Genomic DNA, 18,658 nt, shown 5'->3' with positions numbered 1-18,658 from the left:
TTGAAACATAGACACTATAAAGAGTAGACGGCGCATCGACCGCTACTGCCTATTGGCGCTGACCAGCCGTAGGGCCGCCATCTTAGACAGGTCGTCGGACTCTGCTCCACACAGTGTGGCAACACAATGAAGTGTCAGCGCATTTAATCCATCGTAACTCTGAATATTAAACAGATTTTCACACGTTTTTTTTTCTGCAAACATCACACATGTAGCTATGATTACGGTTCGTCGCATTTTAATATTCATAGTGGGACCTAACAGAGGACAGGTATTTTGCAAACACTGTAAAGACACACATTACACACAGACACACACACACACACACACACATATATATATATATATATATATATATATATATATATATATATATATATATATATATATATATATATATATATATATATATATATATATGATCGAGAAGCAGATAGTGGCAGTATACAGAGCCCTCTGCAGCTCTCAGCACCTTATTATAATACCACTAATAATAATACATTATATTTATATAGCGCTTTACACAGTACTAAAAGACACTTTACAGAACAGCGAAAATAACAAAGAAAAAAGCAACTTTATTATAGAAAGATAAAAAATAAACAAGAATATAAAATCTAACTTTCACTGTGCCCTATGATACAATCACTACGATGAACGGTCCAAGATGGCGGCCGCATTTCTTGCGCCGCAGTAACTAATGCGGCGTCTACTCTTTATGTCTATATTTGAAAGAGCAACATGCTTAACAAAGCGCGCCACCTACCGGAAAGAGTTTTTAAATGTTTTTGTTCCCAATATTTAAGCTCAAAATAAAACACAGTCCTGATTTAAAACGTGAACAATGCAAAAGACATTCACAGTTTTCTTTATCAAACTGAAACAGAAACATGTGAACATCTTCTTTCAGCTCGCCATAGTTGAACATCATCTTCATGTCACCCTGTCCTCAAGACCAGGCACCTAGGTGGCTCTACTCTACTCTTTTCTACTCTTCTATTTTACTCTTCCTTTTTAGATATTTAGATATACCTTAGTATACTAGCATAGTTCCACCTCAGAATTGGAATATAATATATAAGATATACCTTACTGAATTTTCATGCGTCAGCCTCACGCTGATGTGGCGCAAGCACTGTTCTCCTATTGGTCGTTTAGGAGAGGGAATTCCAGCGTTGCTCTCCTATTGGTTGTTTAGCAGTGGGGGGGATCTCACTCCAAAATGGAGGCCAGTATCGGCCCAATTCATAGCCAGGCTGGATGTCAGGCTGTGTCCTGTCTTCATGTCCTCCCTCAGCACATTCATAAACCTCCTCTTTGGCCTCCCACTTCTCCTCCTGCCTGGTTTATTTTATCACCATCTCTGAAACAAGTATGCTAACCGCAATCCTAAATTGAAATGGAGCCCATCTCTGATAGGTGGAGGTTGCTGTTACAAGGTGAATTATTTTTTTAAATAACCAAAACCAAAACAAAGCATTTCACAGCTGGTGATGCGCTCAGTTAATAAGACACAGAAAATGCAGTTTAAGTGAGCGGCTCAGTGGCTCGCCCTGTAGAGAGCAGCACACGTCATATTAGCTACAGGCGATATGGCGTATGCAACTTGGCAGCAGGGGTACCGCCAAGAATTTTGGGCCCCATGAAAAGAAATCTTACTGTGCTCACCCACCCATATTATTTTGTCAGTATTATAACTGTATTAGGGGCCTCTCTGTGACCCCGAAATACTTCTCCTTATTCTCCCCTTTTTGGCACCCCTGCTTGATGGTGACTAGAAATGCTTTTGTGAGTGTGTGAGAAATCAGATGATAGATATTGCTGCTGTGAGGTAAACGTTATAGTAACCAATTAATCTGAGAAACCACCAGCATTGGTGGACGCCCGAGCGACAATTGTAATCAGGAATGAAGCACTTTACCATATAGATATCTATGCTATATGTTACTATACACACACAAACACGACATCCATCCATCCATTTTCTATACCCGCTTACTCCAATTAAGGGTCACCGGGGAGCTGGAGCCTATCCCAGCAGTACACACAACATAAACTACAAAATTTATATAGAAAGACTATTATATAATATTATTAATTACCATATAAACACTGCAATAATGATTAGTCGCTCAATATGGATTGTGGGATTTGCAATGGATTACAGGATGAGTACTTCCTTCAATCTTAAAGTTAATTATGTTCACGGTGTTGTATCTTTCCCCTTTTTTCCTATTTCCTTTCATTTTTTATTCAAATTGAATCTTTTTTATGGTCATGAATAATCTCTTAGCTAATCAGAAACACAATAGCCTTTATTTGCCACATATCTACAAGAATACAAGGAATTTGGTTTGTTTCATTGGCTTCAAGGCTTAAAACTCTTTATATAAGGAATTTCTGAAATGTCAATGGAGAAAATGAGTAGGATTTTTACTTTCTGAACCGGACTTCTTAAAAAAGTGGGCTGTCCCTGCTGAGCTCTATATACCCTGGCTCCCTCCTCTGCATGTCAAAACCATCTCAGTCTTCCCTCTCTGCCTGTGTCTCCCAACCAACCTAACTGCACTGGCCAACTGATATGTTCATCCTGAATCCCGTCCATTCTCGTCACTCCCGAAGAAAATCACAGCACCTCCAGCTCTGCCTTGTTTTTTGTTCGCACATCACCTCCAAGACGTACAACATAGCTTGTCTCACTACCATCGTCTAAACTTTCCCTTTCACTCTTACAGATATTTTTTTTTTTTTTGGTCACAAATCACCCCTGCCACTCCTGTATAATTTCCTGTCAATTGTCTCAGTGGCATGGCCCCTTTGAGTCTGGTCTGCTTGAGGTTTCTTCCTCAAATCATCAGAGGGAGTTTTTCCTCACCACTGTAGCCTGTGTGCTTGCTCTAGGGGTTGGTAAGGTTAGACCTTACTTGTGTGAAGCGCCTTGAGGAAACTTTGTTGTGATTTGCCGCAATATAAATGCAAATAAATTGAAAATAAATTGAAATTGACACCTTTCTCCACCCACCACACCCTGCCTGCACGCTCTTCTTCACCTCTTCACCACACTCTCCATTACCTTGGATAGCTGACCCCAACTATTTACACTTATCAACTTTCACCACCTCTACTCCTTATAACCACAATATTCTACCGTCTTACTCTGACTGACATCTTTGTGATTCTTTTTGCAACCTCTTTGTTCTTATACTTTTCTGTACATCATTCCACCCCCAGTTCGCTTTGTCTCCCTTCCTCCATCCAGATGTCACACCCAGTACCTTTCTAGCTGTCTCCCTCACCACATCTGCATCATCCACTTATCCAGTTGTCTAGAATCACTTCACTTCCATCAAGCCACTGTTGGATGGAAGTGAAGTGAAGTCTTTCTCCTTCAGCTTCCACCATCTGATCCTTGGTTCAACTCTCACTCTAGCCTCTTCCTCGCTTTCACTTCCAAGGTCATCCTACAAACTACCATCTGATGCTGTACCCTGCTACCACCTTACAGTCTCCAATTTCTCACTCACACTCTCTATCACCTCATCTAACTCACTCTAGAAATCTTTTCTCCTTCATCTCGCAACCTACCTGTGGGGCATATGCACTGATGACATTCATCATCCTCACTTCTTCAGTTTCCGACATCATACTCATCACCATGTTAGACGCTCGCTTAACCTTCAACACACTCTTAATATACTCGTCTTTTAGCCATCGTTTTTCCTCCCATCCACACCATGATACAACAGTTTGAACATACCTCATATGCTCCTGGCCTTCCACTTGGTTTCTTGTAAACAAAGTATATCGACTTTCCTCCACACCATAATATCAGCCAACAGTCTACCTTTACCAGCCGTACTCCCCAACATTCAAAGTCCTGACTTTCACTTCAACACCTCTAACTTTCCTCCCCCTGCTGCTTCTGGACACATTTTCTATCTCTCCATCTACATCTTTACCAAAAACAAGCCCAATTTCCACCAGCACCCTTGTTGGACAGCAGAAAATGCACAACAAAACAAACGAGGAACGAATGGGAGGAAACTGGAGTCAATGTCTGTGATCGAACTGTAAGAAACTGCCTAAAGGAAATGGGATTTACATACAGAAAAGCTAAACAAAAGCCATCATTAACACCTAAACAGAAAAAAACAAGGTTACAATGGGCTAAGGAAAAGCAATCGTGGACTGTGGATGACTGGATGGAAGTCATATTCAGTGATCCAGTGGGCGCCCTGCCTGAAGTGCGGGCTTCAGGCACGAGAGGGCGCTGCCGCCACAGACACAGCCGGGGGTGACAGCTGTCACTCATCTCTTGACAGCTGTCACCCATTTACTCAACATCATCTCACTCCATAAAGACCAGACGTCATCTCCACCTTGTTGCCGAGATATCGTACTTCATTGGAGGTAATATACTCAGCCGTTTGTGTTTTACACATCAATCTGTATATTGTGAGTCTTTGCAGGAGTACCTGTTATCCTCTGTCTGCGGGAGCTGATTGAGTGCTGGACTGTACTCTTTTTCCCTGAGGAATCACTGCGGTACTCAGCAGGATATTGTGTGAGAGGTGGAGGTGGCATTCCCACCATAATTGTTACTGGGTGTACACACAACCACACTTGACTGTCTTTGCTCTTCGCCAGCAGTACCAGATCCGACAGTCGGGGACGGTGATCACCTGGGAATTCGGGACTTGGCGGCTCCAGTATTCACCAGGTTCGGTGGTGGCGGAAATCGTGTGGTTCCAGCTCTTCTCAGGACAGACGTCTTCTATCCTCGAGCCTGCCCACACGTCACCTTTGTGGATTGACTGTAATCATATTCTGAGATTGTCTGTATGTTCGTTGTGCTCCTTCACAACATTAAATTGTTACTTTTTGGCTCATCTATTGACCGTTCATTTGCGCCCCCTGTTGTGGGTCCGTGTCACTACACTTTCACAACAGGGGAGATGGCTGTCATTACATCATCAATAAATGCACAAGTTTACGTTGATATTTTGGACACTTTTCTTATCCCATCAATTGAAAGGATGTTTGGGGATGATGAAATCATTTTTCAAGATGATAATGCATCTTGCCATAGAGCAAAAACTGTGAAAACATTCCTTGCAAAAAGACACATAGGGTCAATGTCATGGCCTGCAAATAGTCTGGATCTTAATCCAATTGAAAATCTTTGGTGGAAGTTGAAGAAAATGGTCCATGACAAGGCTCCAACCTGCAAAGCTGATCTGGCAACAGCAATCAGAGAAAGTTGGAGCCAGATTGATGAAGAGTACTGTTTGTCACTCATTAAGTCCATGCCTCAGAGACTGCAAACTGTTATAAAAGCCAGAGGTGGTGCAACAAAATACTAGCGTTCTTTTATTTTCATGATTCCATCATTTTTTCCCTCAGAATTGAGTGATTTCATATTTTTTTTTTCCCTCTGCTTGGTATAAAAAAGTAACCGTTACTGACTGCCACAATTTTTTTTTTCCTGATTTCTTATAGTGTTTCTTAAAGCCAGAAAGTTGCCATTTGAAATGACTTTAGTTTTGTGTCATGTCTGTGATTTGCTTTTTTTCTACAAAATTAAACAACTGAATGAACATCCTCCGAGGCCGGTGATTCCATAATTTTTGCCAGGGGTTGTATAATGAATAAAAAAAGTCCCTTTGGCTGCTCCCTTGTTTGCACTCAGGGTCACCATAGCAAATCAGAGGTTGGTTTGCATATTGAATTGGCACAAGTTTTATGCAGGATACCCTTCTTGATACAACTCCACATTACATTCGCCCTTTTCAGGTTTCAAATCCCGTAAAACTTCGGAGAGGTCGCCACGCTGCGAGATCTCAGTAACATTGAGAACTGCATTGAGACGCTCTGATCATGCTGCACTTTAACCGCTGCACATGGGCAACGCAATTAACATTGCAACATAAAACTATTTTTATATTGTGCCTAAAACTCTCATGAATATATTCTCTGAATTTATAGACATTGTTATTGCGTTTGTTTTATGTAAACATGCGAGAATCACAGGCTGTCTCTCTGTTATTTTCAATGGGAGCTGCTGTGAGCTACAATCGTTTCCTGCCGTTCTGGGGGAAAGTGAAGTTTGCTCTTTAACATCTTAATTATAATTCTTTACAACACTGTTTGTCCTCTTTGTTCGAGACTAATATATCTAATACGTCTGAAATTCGGTTTACGTTTATTAAATTCCACGCATATTAAATGTAGCAGACACAGATTGTTATAATTGTTTTAGCAAGTTTTCAGGGTATCATGCAGCAGTCTCTTATTAACATGATGAAAAGCAGTATAATATTCATTTACAATTGTCATCATGTGGATTATCTATGTTGTTTGGACTGCAGGGACTCTCTGGCGTGCAAGGGATTATGGGATACATGAAAACCCCAAATGGAGAAATGTGTCAGGGATGGATTAATTTGAACCAATTCACTTTCCATTTCAATTTATTTTCATTTATATAGCGCCAAAACACAACAAAGTTGTCTGAAACCAAGTGCACTAACCACTTTTAAAACATCAAAGCAAATAGTTTATACTGCTATGTTTTTGCATTTTCCACAACTGTAAATCCTTCCAGGAGGATGCAATGTTACAAATTCAGCAATTATATTTCAACTTTTGCTATAAGTCAGTTTTACATTGTGTTAAATTCTATTCAGTTTCGGATTTGATATCTTCAAATTGCCAAATACCGACATGATGAGCTAAAACGTTACGCTTTTGCAACGTCACACCGACAGACTTTGCAGACACAGAACGCAGCCTCTGTCACAGACGGAGCGCTTTTTGAGCCCTCTCGGCCGCCGTCATCCAAACATCGTGACTGCTTCGAAATATCAACAATGTTAGCTCGCTGCCGTCAACATTTTCATTTTCTATCAGTGCAGTAATCCGGTAAATCCTGTCGCTTGTTAAATACGAAATGGAATATCTCCTACAGGTGAAAATTGGAGCTCTTTTCGGGTTGTTGCTGTTAACTCTTCTTTTTGGGTTTATTCCTGCGCGAGTAAAATGGTTCAGACAAACAAACGGCACCGGTAGGTAACAAAACCACACAATCATCTGCTGTTTTCTCCTTTATAACATCCAAAATCACTTCCATCCTTTATTATTGGGGAATCTGGTGGCGTAAAATTAGAAACGGCTCAATTCAGTGAAGTAATTAATTTTTCCTTGATTTTTTTTTTCAGGAAAAAAATGCCTTTTTTATGCCAAACTGGTTAACGCTTCGTATGAGGATTTGTGTGTTTTGAATATTTTAATGTATTTAAGAAACAACTGTTGCAGTTTCTTCTAATTGCTTTCATGGTTTTGTTTAACTTATTCTTAATTTTATTAGTTAATTACGGTAACGTACGCGAATTAGTACACGTCACGTTTCACGCACAGCCTTAGAATTTTTATAATTCGTTATTGGAGGGCGAAAAAAAAGCCCCTACATTGGTTGAAGCTTCATATGAGGAATTGGATTTCGCGTTTTTAATCTTTGAATGTGTTTAAGAAGCAACTGTTGCATTTCTTTATCGGATGGAGGACGTTATGTTTTCAGTCGTTTGTCTGTGAACAGCCTGTAACTCAAAATTTTTCATATATTGTTATGAAATTTTTACAGAGGATTCATATCCTGATAGGCAAGAACTGATTCAATTTTCAAGGTCAAAGGTAAAAGGAAAAATCTTGGAAAATTGGAAAAATCCCTTAACATTGAACGAATTTTCAGAAATTCATAACTGTCAGTTTTTTGTTTTTTTTTTTGTTTGTTTTTTTAGATTTGAGAGCATTATGTAGGATGGTATCCTTTATCAACTGAAAAAGTTTGATCCGGATCTGATCCAGATTACAGATTTTGTGGCCATTTAAGTTTAATATTGAAAATCTCATTTATTGTATATTCTACATTATATCTTAATCAAACATGCCCCAATCACTCTCATATTTGAAAGTGAGGTGCAGAGTTATACTCACTATCACCTGACAAAGTTCTATCCGGATCTGATCCGGATTGTGGATTTTGTAGACATTTGAATTTAATATTAAAAAGCCCATTCAGTGCACATTTTGCATTATATCTCAAAAGTGCCTCAGTCACCCTCATTTTTCTGTCATGGATTTACCTACATCACCAAAATTGGATGGAGGTTCCAATTTTATTTTTATGCCTGTTTGTCTGCCTTCCATTTATCAATCGGAAGCCAAGTGCCGAAAAACAATGACGAGACAACCAATGTTGTGTGAAAAAGAATTCAGAATCCAAAAAAGTTGATAAAAACATGACAACACCACAAAAAACTGTGATTCAAGTGCATGAACTAAATACATACACGCTTATGTAAAGCTACTTCTAACAGGACTTTGACCTTGAAATTTTTTTCCCAAGGTAAAAGTTTTTGGAATTGGAAACCAGTGTTGGCAGAGGTTTGTGCTCTATGAACGCGGTGCTCTAGTTAGCCGTTGCAATTGATACAGTACCAAACGAAAAACACAAATTGCTATTGCACAACTTCAACTGTAATCCTAACCGTAACCTTAAATTTTGATCTTGCAATTCATCAGTTGCCTGTACAGTGACGGAATACAGCGCCATATCAGCTGCCACGTTATTGTTTGCATTGTGTTTATTAATTACTGAATGTTTTACAGCAATCTATTATTTTTTTTTGCTTTCTTGTCCTTTTCTTTATTTTCAGGTCTTTATTAAAATTAAATAAAGTTTTCATGTCAAAGATATTATTTCCGTTTCACCTGTGCATCTGGGTTCTGGCCCTGTTTAATTTAAGACGGACTGTTTTTGCAGCTGAGTGCTGTCAGAACTGGGAAATGCCACAAAAATAGTTAGCATATGTCCAGCTCCAGACCTATACTTACAAAAATAAAGAAAATAATAAATATTGGTAGCTGCAGCAGTAGGAGAGTGTAATTTGAATGTCTTTGGACAGACTAAATCATTTGAAGAGAACTCCCTGATGCTGAAAATCATAACAGAAGTGGAAGTATAACTTCTCTGTATCTCTGTGTTTTAGTGTTGTGCTGTGGCATTTTCACTTCTGCGGTGTTTGGTCATGAAGACGTGTCACATGATGGCCCATCAGTTAGTTTGACTTTGGGGGTAGAGATTGCATTATTGAGATTTGTGCTGCCAATAAACCCTTTGACTGACTTCATTTATGAATGAAATCCTAAGAATCATTCAAAAGTCTGCACTAAAAGACATGATCTATGGTCTTGTTGGTTCACATAGAAAAAATATTATTCATTCACATTTAATTAAGCCCTTATTATGTAAGGACATCACCTGACGACACAAGCTAATGGTGTCTTCTTTGTCTTCTTTTGACTGTACAGAAACGCACAGCACATTTCTAAGTCTGATCAGCTGTTTTGCTGGAGGGGTTTTCCTGGCTGCGTGTCTGCTCGACATCATTCCAGATTATCTCTTGGACATTAACAGTGAGATGGAAGCTCGGAGTGTGGAGGTACATCTGCATTACAGCTGTTAATAAACATCTTTTCAGTACGCAGGATTTATTAGGTTTTCTCAAGATGTGACTGGAAAACTGTGCATAGGGAAGCTTTTGTCTGTTGCTTCAACACTCACATAATCATGTTGGAGTGGAATAGAATAGTACTGTGTTACAGAAAATGACAAAATCCAGGCTCGAGTCTCATGTCTGCCTTCTGGCAAACATTTGATGAGATTTTACCTTTATAACATGTGAATAACCATAGGCTGTGTATATATATACTGAACAAAGCCTGCGGGATGTCATCCATTGGTTTTCTATAGAGACCTAGAACACCTGAAATACACCCCCTTATCTGGGCATCACCATTTTCCGCACTGATTCATGATAGGGGTGGAGCGTGGGTGGCTCTGTGTGTGATGAAAAAGCCTAAACATGCCAAGTCCGAAGCACCAGCTAACAGGTTAACCTGGGTTCGGGTGTTTATTAACAGGAGTGCACATAACTGGTACTCATCATACTCATGTGCTAAAAATTATTGATGCACAGCAGACAGAGGTAAACACTTTTCCTACAATCTGTCATTTCTTTCCTCCTATGAAGCGCTTCCCTTGTGTTTTCTGCTGCGCATCATTTATTTTTAGCACCCACAAGCACCATGAGTACCGGTTATGTGCATGCCTGTTTATTATGTCATATGTTTGGGGACTGCACTGTGATTCTCTTCACTGTTTACTTTCGTGTGGACAGTAAAAGTTGTGCACTGTGTATTTCCTCAGTAATCCTGCAAACTGGGCCTACCAACAGTTGCTGAAAGTGCAAACACCGTTAGCACACAACATTAGTAAGAACAGAGTTTCACTCAGCATCATACTGCAACAGGGATGTTTTCGATTATCTGTTAGGACGTTTCACCGCACAGCAAGCCATATTAATCCATTTGTTTGTAATAAAATAGTCCACACAGACACAGCAACAACCCAACAGCGAGCGGACTCTGAGTTATGGTCAGAGGCTACAAGATTATGGGTTTTGGGGGGGTTTTGGTGAGGGGGGGTCACCCTGTATTTAAATTGTCTTTGGCTTTGCTGCTGTTTGTTATCTACATTGTGAGAAATATCTTAAACAAATGGTTACTTGGGGAGACATGCCATTTACACCGTTAATTGTTTTGCTTTTGTAATATGAAGAAAAATAAAAACTGTGATGGTCAGAAATTTAAAAAGTGATACATTGATGAGTCCGGGCAGGCGTCCGCAGTCTGTGATTGATCTGTGTTTCTGTGGCAAACAGAGCAACTTCCCTCTTCCAGAGTTCATCATGGCTATCGGCTTCTTCACTGTCCTCATTCTGGAGAAGATTGTCCTGAGCTGTCGTCAGGTGACAGGGACTCAAGGAGAGCGAGCACCGCTTCTTCAGTCCAACAGTCACCAGCATGGCCACGGGACAACCGCGAGCCCTGATCTGGAGGGCAGCAGCCACCACGTCCACGTGGACTTTCAGGCCCACTCTTCTTTCCGTTCCTTCATGCTGTTTCTGTCTTTATCTCTTCACTCAGTGTTTGAGGGTCTCGCTATCGGCCTACAGGACACTGACTCAAAGGTAACAAGAATCTGCTCAAAGTTCCAGAAAACATCCATACGTTGTTGTTTTCTCTTTTTTTTTTCTTGTTCATTTGCTGCAATTTTCAAATGAAATCCTAATGAACTTGAAGCAATTTTTTGTTCCTGTGTCACCATGTTTGATATAAAAAGGAATGTTTGGTTTTATGAAAAACGCACTACATGAAAACAAGAAATTTAGCTATCAGTTTTTGTAGCTTTCATGATAGCGCCCCCTGTCTATCCTTTATCGTGTGTGAGCTCGTTTCCATCCGGTGAGAAACATATCCACTGACAAACATGCTCCCCAACTGATCTAACTTTTCACAATTCATGAAATACATTTTCAGAATTGTGAGACACTAATAAGACATCAGGAGATGTTAATTTATGCTAAATCATTATGGGCTAGAAAGTATAATTATGAAATGCTACCTCATAATTATGAGGTACTAAGCAAAACTTATGCGATTATAAATCAGATGCTAAATCATTACTATGCTAAATTAATTACAAGATACATCATTATGAGACTATGAAATGCTAAATCATAGGGTCCTGGTGACCTCAGGCAACAACTACGTGTCTTTGGTACGAGTTCTCTTTATAGGTTCCTTGGGCATTCAGATGGGAACTGATTACCTTTTCTGAGTATTGGTGCCATTACCGATTCTGATGTTTTCAGCATCATTGCAGCTATTTTCCTTGTTGTTGTATGTGGAAGATGGTTTTTTTTTTGTTTGTTTGTTTGTTTTTAACCTCCGCCAAGAAAGTTGGGCAGAAGTTATGTTTTCAGTTGTTTGTTTGTGTGTTTATGAACAGCCTGTAACCCACAATTATTTATAGATCTTTATGAAATTTTTACTAAAGATTCATATCCTGGTAGGCATGAACTGATTCAATTTTCAAGGTCATAGGTCAAAGTCAGGAAAAATCTTGGAAAATTGGAAAAATCCCTATCCTTTCACATTGAACAAATTTTCAGTAATTCATAACTCTTTCAAAAAAGATCGAGTTTCTTTTATATTTGAAAGCATTGTGAAGGATGATATCTTTTATTGATTGACAAAGTTTGATCCGGATCTGATCCAGATTACAGATTTTGTGGCCATTTAAATTTAACTTTGAAAATCGCATTTAATGTATATTTTACATTATATCTTAATCACACGTGCCCCAATCACTCTCATATTTGGAAGTAAAGTGCAGACTGGCACTCACTATCACCTGACAAAGTTTGATCAGGATCTGATCCAGATTGTGGATTTTGTGGACTTATGAATTTAATATTGAAAAGCCCATTTGGTGTACATTTTGCATTATATCTTAATCAAAAGTGCCTCAATCACTCTCATTTTTCTGTTATGGATTTACCGACACCACCAAAATTGGAAGGAGGTTCCAATTTTATGCCTGTTTGTCTTCCAGTTATCAGTCGGAAACCAAGTGCCAAAAAGCAATGACAGATTGTGCATAGCAGAGAAAAACCAATGTTCTGTGAAAATTATCTGAAAAGGAATTCAAAAACTGAAAAAGTTTGAAAAAAAAAAACCTGACAACACCACAAAAAGCTTTGATTCAGGTACATGAACTAAATACTCTTGACATTTGATTACATCTAATTTAGCTTACGAAAAGCCACTTCTAACAGGACTTTGACCTTAAAAAATTTTTCCAAGGTAAATTTTTGTGGAATTGGAAACTAATGTTGGTGGAGGTTTGCACTCTACGAGCGCGGTGCTTTAGTATTATTCTGTATCTTATTTTTCTAGCTGCCACGGAATATAGATTTTGTTAATTTGTTCTGATCCAAGTGGTTTCTTAATTAGTCAATTACAAAATGATTTTCAAACCCACCATGTAAACACAGTGTTCTTATCTCCTTGTTTCCTCCAGGTATTAGAGATTTGCATTGCTATACTTGTCCACAAGAGCATCATTGTGTTCAGCCTTTCTATCAAACTGGTCCAGAGCGCCGCTCCACCCTTATGGGTGGCTGCTTATATCGGAATGTTCGCCACGATGTCACCTTTAGGCATCGCCATCGGCATCGGCTTGATGGAAGCCCGGCTAGCCACTGGAGCTCTAATTCAGGCCATCCTGGAGGGGCTCGCCGCTGGCACGTTTGTCTACATCACCTTCCTGGAAATCCTTCCGCATGAGCTAAACTCCCCCGAGAGGCAGCTTCTCAAGGTCATCTTCATCCTGCTGGGGTTCAGCGTTCTGGCCGCCCTTAACTTTCTGGGCTGAGACACAGACGATGCTTGACGTCTGTACACAGTAACTAACTGTTTCTGTTAGAAGAGCTGCACTGATACATCCATATTTATGTGGTGTTTTTCATCTGAAACACAGACTTATGGCAGAACATTTCTTTTAATTTTTTTTTTAACTTCCTCAAAAAGGGGTCAGATACAATTGTATATATTGTTTCTTTTAGAGAGTTTTTTTTTTTTTTTTTTTTGCAAAAGAAAAAAAGAGCCAATTAAAGATGTGTGGAAGTCCTGACAAAAGGAGAGAAGGAATGAAGCACATCACTGAAATTCACCTTTATCTGGCCTTGTTTTCAAGATGTTTGTGCTTCTTAAAACAAGGTGTTTTTTGTGTTTAATTCTACTGAGGGCACCACTGGGAACACAGAAGCAGGGTTGCACATATGTACAGGGTAATGGTAATTAATTTAATCATGTTGATTGTTCAGTATTTCCAGATCTTAAGTGTTTGCTTTTTATTTGTAAAAAAAAAAAAAAGAAAAAATTAAAGGTGATGTTTTTAATTACAGTAATTACAACAATCGAAGCACCATGTGTTTCGATTGTTGTCGTAATTAATGTGGTGTTTCCTTCACTGAAGACTTTTTGGTACTGAGGTTATGACTGACTCAGATTCACTGTATTTGTGAATATGAATACTTTGTTCTTAACGTTGTGCTGTATTTTATGTTTAACTACAAACTGTTCAATTGGAAACTGACTTTGTGATGCCAAATCAGATATGATGGTATTGTCTTTTGCACTGCACCTGGTTTATACCATGTTTGAGCAAAGTTAAGAGTTAACAGGCTTTTAACGACTGACTGTTGAAGCAAGATAATCACTTTAGAGTTTGTTAACCTTTGCCCACTTTAAGTGCTGCTGTTTGCTCTTTGCAAATACAAGCGATGTGCCTTTTTAAGAAAACTTTGGTTCTTAAGTGTTTTTATTGTTCCTTCTTGGAGGACACATGCAGACATATGCAACAACACAAACCACACAATGTGTCAAGCAGTTTCCTGATATCATGAAGAATGATTATTAGAACCCAAAATGAGGGGTTTATATATATATATATATATATATATATACACACACACACAACTTTAATTAACTAGGTAAAAAAAACTCATTGAGATTAAAACCTCTCTTTCAAGAGTGACCTGGCCAAGATGGCAGCACAAAAGCAAAGTGGTTACATCAAACACAAGACACACACATTCGAAAAACAGAATTGCAATACATAGTACCAAAGTGCAATTACACAATCCAATTGTCCTTATTTCTCTGTCCTTTACGATTATTTTAAATTCCCTCAAAGTTACAATATGTGTCCATTTCAAATCCTTCTGCAAAATGTTCCATGTGGATGGGGCAGCAACTTTAAAGGCCTTTTTGCCCCATTCAGTTCTGATTCTTGGGACCTGCATCAGTATAACGTCCTGACAACGCAGACCATAAGCGCTGAGGTTTCTACACACATATGAACACAAATATGAAGGCAGAAGTCCAACAATAGATCTATAGATAAAAATCAGCCAATGGGAGCGTCTATGAACTGACAAAGATGAACAATGTGTGGCGGCATATAATGAGCAGTGATGTACACGATAACTGCAATCAGTAATAAAACATAAAGCACAATGGTATACAGTATCCACTTTCAATAAACACTGATGAGGCGCATTCATAAAAAGCAAGTCTCCATAGTCCAACAAGGGCAGAAAGACTGATGATCATTTTTTTCTAGCTTGCAAAGAAAAATATGATTTATTTCTAAAAAGAAATCCAGTTTCAATTTCAGTTTAAAAAATATGCAATTTAAAGGGCAAGTTCTCATCAATTAAAATGCCCAAGTATTTGTAAGATGTGAATATTTAAATTTCTGCTCCACAAATGGGTGACAACCTAGGAAGGGGAGATGGAAGCTGCTTGCCATTTGAAAACAGCATAGTCTTTGATTTGTCTGCATTCAGCACCAACTTGAGCTGTTTCAGATGGAGCTGAACAGTGTCAAAGGCCGACTGCAACAACTCGATTTTAAAGCTGAGGAAGTGGAACAGTAAATTACAGTGTCATCAGCATAAAAATACGACAGGCATCAGGCAAATCATCACAAAGATTAGTTACATAGAGTGTGCAGAGCTTGCGTTTTTTGTGGGTCCCGTGCTCGCCATCAGCAACCCAAAAACATGCAGATTGGGCTCATTGGGGACTCTTTTTCACACTTAGAATTAAAGATGATGGATCAGTTGTCAGTCTGGGTGGTTGTTAACAAGGACCCAGTGCATGCTCACACACTTGACCTCTGTTAGGATTCTGTTCTGGCGTTATGTGTAATACTAGCTGTGTCTCACTTCAGGGGCCGCATCCTTTGAAGGCTGTGTCCTACAAAGGTCTGGTCTTCCAAAATGGTGGGCGGCAAACCAACTGTTGTAAAATGAGATGGCCTAACCCAAGAAGCATTTTTGATTGCGTCATTCCCACTATCTGCAATCGTTCAGAAATGATTTAAAAGTGATAAATCAATTATAGTATTAGTTGGTGTGTTTACTTATTTGCAACTGACTCATTGATTGTTTCAGCTTGATTAATGAGGAGTATCATTGTCCTCACACGAGTGGGGCGGTGTTGCATTTGCTTTACTGTGTTGTTGTGATGAAAAGGGAGCCAACCCAAAGGGGCCAAAATGGGTCTCCTCAGGAGGGTGGCTGGTGTTTCCCTTTTAAAGATAAGGTGAGAAGCTCGGTCATCCATGGGGAGCTCGGAGTAGAGCCGCTGCTCCTCACTGAGAGGAGCCGACTGAGGTGGTTCGGGCATCTGGTAAGGATCCCCCTGGGAACACTAGGGAGGCATTCCAGGCACGTCCACCTGGGGAAGACTCATCACTAGCTGGAGAGATTATATCTCCACACTGGCCTGGGAATGCCCCTGTCGGAGGTGATTAATGTGGCCCAGGAAAGGGAAGTCTGGGGTCTCCTGCTGGAGCTGTTGCACACGTGACCAGATCCCAAATAAGCGGTTGAAGATGTATGTTTGTATCACTTGCATTGTGAGGAAACATCCAACTATGACATTTTGGTGACGTGGCGTGTTTCTCCAGGCATGATTGGCAGGATCCACTACACAGTTGCATCTGTGTTGAGGACCATACTTCATCTGGCTGCAGCAGATTATTACTTTCTAGAGGGTTGGGGGGGACGTGTTGTCTGCCTGGGCGGTTGCCCAGGCATGAGGTGACATGCAACACCGCTGCAGACCTGTATCTGTACACTTTGTTTTGCAGGAAATCACAGTAAAGACTTCAGTGTAAAAAAAAATACTGTGACTGAGATGTTTATATGTAGCTCTGACACTATGAACATACTCAAGAAGGTGGAGTGCAAGCATAGGTGAAGAGTGCTGACGCTTAAAGTTGAGCAGAGAGCTCCTGTTTATGATGATGATGAGTTTATGAGAGTTCCTCTCCTTTATATGATGATTCCTCTTTTACTGTGGCATGTGATCCTGAGCAGGCAAAAAGCAGGAAGCTAAATGTACAGTTGCATTTCAGAACATTTGAATATGGTGAAAACTTCTGTTTTTAGTCAGGTTTTTAGTCAGACAGACACCCTCTCTACTTTTAAGATTAGGCTTAAAACTTTCCTTTTTGCTAAAGCTTATAGTTAGGGCTGGATCGGGTGACCCTGAACCATCCCTTAGTTATGCTGCTATAGACGTAGACTGATGGGGGGTTCCCATGATGCACTGTTTCTTTCTCTTTTTGCTCTGTATGCACCACCCTGCATTTAATCATTAGTGATTGATCTCTGCTCCCCTCCACAGCATGTCTTTTTCCTGGTTCTCTCCCTCAGCCCCAACCAGTCCCAGCAGAAGACTGCCCCTCCCTGAGCCTGGTTCTGCTGGAGGTTTCTTCCTGTTAAAAGGGAGTTTTTCCTTCCCACTGTAGCCAAGTGCTTGCTCACAGGGGGTCGTTTTGACCGTTAGGGTTTTACATAATTATTGTATGGCCTTGCCTTACAATATAAAGCGCCTTGGGGCAACTGTTTGTTGTGATTTGGCGCTATATAAAAAAAAATTGATTGATTGATTGATTGATATTTCAGAGAGCAAAAAATTTACATATTATAGTTTCAATACATATAAACTAAAATGTTTCAGTCATTTTTTAATTTTGATAATTGCAGCCTACAGCTCCAAAAAAAAAATGGAAAATGCATATCTCAAAATATTAGAATATTTCATCAGATCAGTTTTTTAAAAAAGGATTTATAATACAGAAATATCTAACTTCGGAAAAGTATGTTCATATACACTGCATTCAGCACTTCACTTTTTCCACATTTTATGTTACAGCCATATTCCAAAATGGATTAAATTCATTTTTTCCCCTCAAAATTCTACACACAATACCCCATAATGACAATGTAAAAAGGTTTTTTTGTTTTGTTTGTTTATTTTTAGATTTTTGCAAATTTATTTAAAAAACAACTAAGAAATCACATGTATTCACAGCCTTTTCCACAAACGTCAAAATTAAGCTCAGGTGCATCCTGTTTCCACTGATCATCCTTGAGCTGTTTCTACAGCTTAATTGGAGTAAATTCACTTGATTGGACATGAATTAGAAAGACACACACCTGTCTACATATAAGGTCCCACAGTTGACAGTGTACATCAGAGCACAAACCAAGCATGAAATCAAAGGAATTGTCTGTAGACCTCAGAGACAGGATTTTCTCAAGGCACAAATCTGGGGAAGGGCATAGAAACATTTCTGCTGCTCTGAAGGTCCCAGTGAGCACAGTGGCCTCCATCAGCTGTAAATGAAAGAAGTTCAGATCATCTCAAGAGGGATGAAAAAGAAATTTGGAGAATCCCTCTTGAGATGTGTGGCAATGTCATCACAAACGTCAATGTGTGTGTTGCAGCTGTAATCGAAAGAATAGGAGCGTGGCTTGAACATGTCATCAATTACTGAATTGTGCAGAAAACAGGAGACAAAGTGGGAAACCTTTGGTATTAAATGTTAATTTGATGCTTCTGTTACAAGTCTGTAAATAAAATTTTCGAATAAGTTCTCATTTCAATAACTTGTGTACGATCAAAAAGTGGTACATTTTACTGGCCCACCCTGTATGCTTTTTCTTTTTTGGCGCAGGAGGCTGTAATTATCAATTTTTTTTAAAAAAAATGACTGAAACATTGTAGTTTCTATGTATTGAAACTAGAATATGTAAAATTTCCGCTCTCTGAAATACTTGTCAAAAAATATTGAACTTTTTCATGATATTCTAATTTACTGAGATGCACATGT

At 39.3% G+C, this 18,658-nt stretch overlaps 1 protein-coding gene across 1 annotated transcript; it reads left to right on the top strand.

Moving 5' to 3' along the window:
• The first annotated feature begins 6,844 nt into the window (after positions 1-6,844).
• slc39a1 (solute carrier family 39 member 1) lies at positions 6,845-14,268 on the top strand. The gene is made up of 4 exons (XM_034193756.1): positions 6,845-7,064; positions 9,370-9,500; positions 10,782-11,090; positions 12,986-14,268. The coding sequence occupies exons 1-4, from the start codon at positions 6,950-6,952 to the stop codon at positions 13,337-13,339; spliced, it is 909 nt and encodes a 302-aa protein (XP_034049647.1). The 5' UTR covers positions 6,845-6,949; the 3' UTR covers positions 13,340-14,268.
• The last annotated feature ends 4,390 nt before the right edge of the window (positions 14,269-18,658 follow it).

The sequence above is a fragment of the Thalassophryne amazonica genome, chromosome 2 (genome assembly GCF_902500255.1).
Source record: "Thalassophryne amazonica chromosome 2, fThaAma1.1, whole genome shotgun sequence".
NCBI classification, from domain to species: domain Eukaryota; kingdom Metazoa; phylum Chordata; class Actinopteri; order Batrachoidiformes; family Batrachoididae; genus Thalassophryne; species Thalassophryne amazonica.
Note: the sequence above shows the minus strand (reverse complement) of the source record. Positions and strands in the feature narration are given on the sequence as shown.